Here is a 5,458-nt window from a genome sequence, read left to right on the forward strand (position 1 = left end):
CAGGGAGTAGGGGGAGCAGGCGCGGCGTGGGGGAGTGGGCACAGGGAGTAGAGAGGAGTGTGGTGTGGGGGAGTGCGCACGGGGAGTGGGTACGGTGTGGGGAGTGGGCACAGAGAGTGGGGGGAGCAGGCGCGGCGTGGGGGAGTGGGCACGGGGAGTAGAGGGGGGGTGCGGTGTGGGGGAGTGTGCACGGGGAGTAGGGTAAGTGGGGGAGCACTGATGTTGTGGGGTGAGCGTGCACGGTGTGGGGTTGAGTGGTACGAGAGGTGAGTGGCCTGGGGGCAAGTGTGCACCATGTGGGGGACTGTGCGTGGGGCGTGAGGTGAGTGCGCACGGCGTGGGGAAATATTTGTTGGAGGAGTGCGCAGGGCATGGGAGAAGGTTGCTGTGGGCATGGAGCGGGTGTGCACAGGGGAGAGGAGTGTGCAAAGAGTACAGGGTGAGTGTGCATGGAGTATAGAGAAAGTGTGGGTGGTGAGGGTGAGCATGCGTGGAGCGTGGGGTGAGACTGCACAGCTTGGTGTAAGTGTGCGTGGGGGGTAAGGCGAGTGTGTGCAGTGTGGGTGAGTGCGGGCAGTGTGGATTCAGTGTGGTTGGGGCATGGGGTGAATATGCAAGGTGTGGGGTGAGTGTGCATGGTGTGGGTAAGTGTGTGTGGGGTATGGAGAGCATGTGCATGGTGTGGGGAGTGTGTGTGGCAGAAAGTAAATACATAGGGCCTGGAGGAGTGAGTGTGCACAGGGCGAGGGGTGTGCATAGCATGGGGTGAGTGAGGGTGGGGATGAGTGTGCACAGGGTGCCGGGGGAGCACAGAGATACCAGATTATGTTTGTGGGGGCTGGGGCTGCAAGAAGGTGCCCCTGCAGGGATGAGGCACGTGGGTGCCTGCCTGTGTGCACAGGGGCTTGAGCGTGAGTGGCACGTGCTGGGGGTGTGACTCTGTGTGGGCACAGAGCGTGGCCGTGGAGGTGCCAGCTCTCTTTTGGGCTCTCCCAGCCCGGTGCCAGGGAAGCAGTGCCACAAGGCCACCGGTGCCTTTGGAGGAGCTGTGGATGTGGCTCTGTCTTCCCTCAATGGGGCCACCAAGCGCTCCCCACCTCAGTTTTCCCGTGAGCCTTTTTAGACTGGGCACCCAGATTGTGTCCACCTCCTTGGTACCATCACCCCAACGCTCAGGCACCCTTTACCTTTGCGAAATCCTGCTGGGCACCGAGTCTGCCATCTGAGAGCTGTGTGGTGGCCTTGCAGCCTGTTCTTGTGTCCTGCTGCTCCCCTGGGGTCAGGAGGATGGCCCTGAGAAAGCCCAGGGCAACAGGGCTCTCAGTGAACACTGTCTGCCCAATGCAGCCCCTTCCCAGTCATGGGATACTCATGGGAATACTTGTCCCCCGAGTTTGGGCACCCACCCTGGGGCTAGGGGGGCTCCTCTTGGGAGCTGGTGGCTGGGGGGAAGTGGGCAGTGCCCCTGCAGGTCCCCAGTGTCCCCAGCCACCATGGCACATGCCATGCTGGTGTTTGTGCTGTAAACAGCCAAACAGCAGCTGGCAAAGCGCTCTCCCCCCGGGCAGGCACCACGCGTCTCTGAGCCGGCACAGCAGTGCTGGCGGGGGCTGCCAGTGCTGCTTGCGTGTCAGTTCCTGTTTGCACCGGGAAGGAAAATGCGTTTCCTTTGGGAAATTAGTTACAATCTGGGGTTGGGCCCGAAGGCTGTACTGTACCCCTCAGGGGCTCTGGGTTCAGGGGGTGGCATCCCCACTAATGTCTCTTTTGCAGTCATGGGGATGCTGGCTGTTCTCCTGCCCCTGGCTCTACTCCCAAGTGGGCTTAGCCTGTGTGCATGGGACCAGCATCTACCCTCCAATTTTCCTACTCACTTAGCTTGGCAGGAGGGGCATCACAGACCCTTCTGTCCCTTGGGCAACGTCCTGAGTTCGCAGAGAGATCCCTTGCACAGCACCGCCGTGGCAGCCATCCCACTTCATGCACAGCTGCCTCCCTCCTGGATCTCCCCCAGCACTCCCCAGACGATGTGGGGTGTCCCCATCCCCATGTGTGGGATGTAGTGCCGTTGGGACCCCCACTCAGCCACCCTGCCACCAAAGTGGGCAGAGGATGCCTGGCCCCTTGCTGCAGACTTTGGCTGATGGGAGGTATGGTGTCAGGGCTGGGCAGAGCACACCAGGGGACTTGTGGGAGTGACACACACTGGACCCCAACATAGGGGCCTTTGCTCCTGCCTTCCTCATCTCCTCCTACCCAAGACCTAGCTCCCATGCTCCATTTCCCCTTTGCACCCTGGTACATGCTGGCTGGACACCCCCTTGGCAGGGCGGAGGGAGTCAGAGGAGCTGCCCCCCCCTGCCAGGCAGCACCCTCGCTCAGGTGTCACCCGCAGGTCCTCACCACTCCCTGCTTTCACAGGCCACCCCAGGGGTTACACCCGGGCATGGGCTGAACCCACCAGAGGGTGCTCTGGGGGCTACTTTTGGGGGTCCTTCCTACCACAAGGCAACTCCTGCTGCTCCAGGGACACTGGCGCCCGGGCCCTGGGAGTGCAGATGTTTGTGTGTTCGTTAGGATCCTGCGCACAAATAAATGCCAAGGCAAATCAGAGGGGAAACTCTTTCATCCTCCTCCAGCTTTTAATGACATAATCGCTTCCAAGAGCGGGTGTCTCACACGCTCCTGCTGACTTGGGGAGGAGGCTGGCCGCTGCGTCCCACCATCTCAGCACTGGCAGTGGGGTCAGTCAGGGGGGGACCTGTTTCCTTATGTCTCAGACATGTCCCAGGGCTGAAGAAGAGCCAGGTGAGCCCTTTGCTCCAGCCTTTCTTCTGTGTCATGCGGGCAAAGCCCTTAAGTGTGAGATTAGGCATTCGTTGTGGCCTGGAGAACTGGGAGCCTACAGGACAGGATCTGGCCCCTCTGAGAAGGGATGGGTGCAGTCAGGCATGCCAGGCTGGCAGAGGAGGCTTTGGTCCTCATGGGAGCGTCAAGGCTCAGGGCAAAATCTGGGCCTTCTGTGAGCACTGCATCTGTTCTTGTCGGTGCTACAGCCCCTTGGTTGGGGCCATAGGGCCATGGGACCTGCCACCTCCCAGCTTCCCTCTTGTCTCCAGCACCCCTCAGCAGTCCCACACTCTGGAGAGACCAGGCAGGGATGTGGGAAGATCTCAGAGCCAGCATGAGGGGTGTTGCTCCCCTGAGCCAGGGCAGGAAAGGTGGTGGGGGGTTCCTGGCACAGGGCACCATGGGGACATGCCTTGGACCTCCACTGCCCAGCCAAAGCACCCAGGCAGGTCCCTTCCTTCAGCAAGTTACATGGAGGCCCATCCTGTGCTTCATTCAGGGAACCGAGGAAACATCCATCCCTCTTCTACTTCATTCTCCCTTCCCTTCATCCTTCTGTCCCTCATACCATCTCTCTGTCCCTCCATCCCCTTTGCAATCACTCCATCTCTACACCCCACATCTTCCTGCCCAGCTCCAGTCTGCCTGCACTTTCCCTGCTCCTTTTTCCATCCCTTGTGCAGGAGCAGGTCCTGCCAGAACCCCACACCAGAGGCTCCACACCCCCAGGAGGATGTGACTGGCTTTTCTGTTGTCAGCTCCCTCAGGACCCCTTTCCAGCACCTCTGTATGCAGCCCATGGTTCACTGGCTCTGTTCCCCCCGTTCCCTCCTGGCAGGTGCCCTCCTTTAGCCCCTTCTGCCTTGAAATAAGCAATCTCCAAGCCCTGTGCCCTGGACAATCATGCAGAGGTTTTCATAGGCACTGGATGGAGGGGTCACTGGTATCTCTTTGGAGCAGTGGGTCATCTCTCTGGGGGTTTGGGATGTCCAAGGATGACGCCCTGGAGACCCACAGCAGGGAAAGGCAGAGATTGAGGTCTCTCTGCTGCTGCTCCCACTTGATCTCACAGACTGGTTGCAGGCCCATGGATGGGACCTGAGGGCAGCATGGGGAGAGACCAGCCTGCTCCAGCCAAGCACCATCCTGGCCATGCCACAGCATTGGAGAGGCTGATGGCCCCTGTAACCACCAGATCCAGCCACTCTGTGTGTGCAGTTGTGGGAGGATGGGGCAACTCTACCAATACAGAATGGGGCTGAAGGGGTGCAGAGGAAAGCTCTGGGGAACCTTAAAGTGTGGGGAAGCAGGAAGATGGACAGAGATGGAGAAGCACCAGGACAGGCACTTGATCTGATCCCGCCAGGACCTGGAGGCCAGAGGGGAAGGGTGCTGGGACCTGCATGGCTCGCAGTCTGCAGCAGGGCATGCAAGACTGTTTGGAGGAGGAGGAAGGAGAGGTTCACTGGGAGCCCATGTAGCCAGCCATGCATCCAGCCTTCGCCGTCCTGCAGCACAGTTCTCTTCGCTCCCCTGCCTGGCAGCACCCACGGGACCGGAGCGGTGGCTGCATGAGTCAGGGCTGGGCGTGGGGTCGGGGTGACCCTGCCTTTTGCGGCAGCATTAGTCACTGTCCCAAGCTGCCCCAGCCCGGCAGCAGTGGAGTCCCCAGCATCGCTGCCCTCCCGCTGGCTCACACCCCGCGACCTGCCTGACTCTGCTCGCCGTGACTCAGGAGCCAACCACACGGCCACTCAGCCGGCCCGGCCAGTCCTCCTGGTTGCCCATGGCTGGGGCGCTGGCAGGGCCCGGGGCAGTGGGTGCATGCCAGCCCCAGTGCCATCGCTTGGCCACTCTGCCCCTTGTGTCAGGGCGGAGAGGTAGGATCTGTCTGCTTCCAGCCATCCCCGGGAGCATCCTTGAGGTGAGGCAGACCTTCCCTCCTCATCCTTCTCCCAGCAGCTGGCAACGGGTGCCACAGTGACAACAGGGTGCAGGGAAGGAGTTGAAGACCCGCTGTGGGTACCATCCTGTGGAAGCCTTAAATGCCAGGTCTGGAGCAGGCCCCTACCCATGTTGTCATCCCACACCACAGGGACGGCTGCGCAAGGGGACACTCCATGGCAGAGCAGCCTCCGAGCTGATTGGGGTGCTGGTATGACCAGGATGGGGGATCCCAGCACTGCCTCTGGTGAGGAGAGCACATCCCCAGAGGCCAAGCTGCTGGCTAAGGCGGTGGGGAGGTGGCAGGATGGGACTGCCCAAGCACTCTGTGCAGTGCTGCCCCAGGCATCTCTCCCCTGCGGGGAGGGATGCACCACCGCAGGGATGGGTGGAGAGTACTGCTCCCCAAGCAAAGGCGGCAGGGCATGGAGCTGCCTCAGCAGCCACTTCTCTCACAGCTTCACCCTCCGGAGGTAGGCATAATCAAATCCCCCTCCCCAGGCATGGAGAATGGCTGCTGTCTTCATTACGGGGTAAGTAATGAGCCTTCAGGAGTGGAAGGCCTTTAGGTAAGGTGAGATGTTGGCAGTCAGGAACAGGACCCAGGAATGGGGGGGCTCTGCCCCACCCTTCTGCTGGGGGTCTGAGGGGTGCTCTGGGGGAA

The 5,458-nt window shown here is 61.0% G+C and overlaps 1 protein-coding gene across 1 annotated transcript in view; it reads right to left on the reverse strand.

Moving 5' to 3' along the window:
- WNT10A (Wnt family member 10A) overlaps positions 1-1,222 on the reverse strand; it is a 17,953-nt gene extending 16,731 nt beyond the window's left edge. The window contains exon 1 of the mRNA XM_026852479.1: positions 1,188-1,222. Coding sequence (XP_026708280.1) covers positions 1,188-1,222 — 35 coding nt within the window. The remainder of the gene's footprint in view (positions 1-1,187) is intronic.
- Positions 1,223-5,458: the final 4,236 nt, after the last annotated feature.

Source organism: Athene cunicularia (genome assembly GCF_003259725.1).
Source record: "Athene cunicularia isolate RWA chromosome 7 unlocalized genomic scaffold, athCun1 chr7_part1, whole genome shotgun sequence".
NCBI lineage: Eukaryota > Metazoa > Chordata > Aves > Strigiformes > Strigidae > Athene > Athene cunicularia.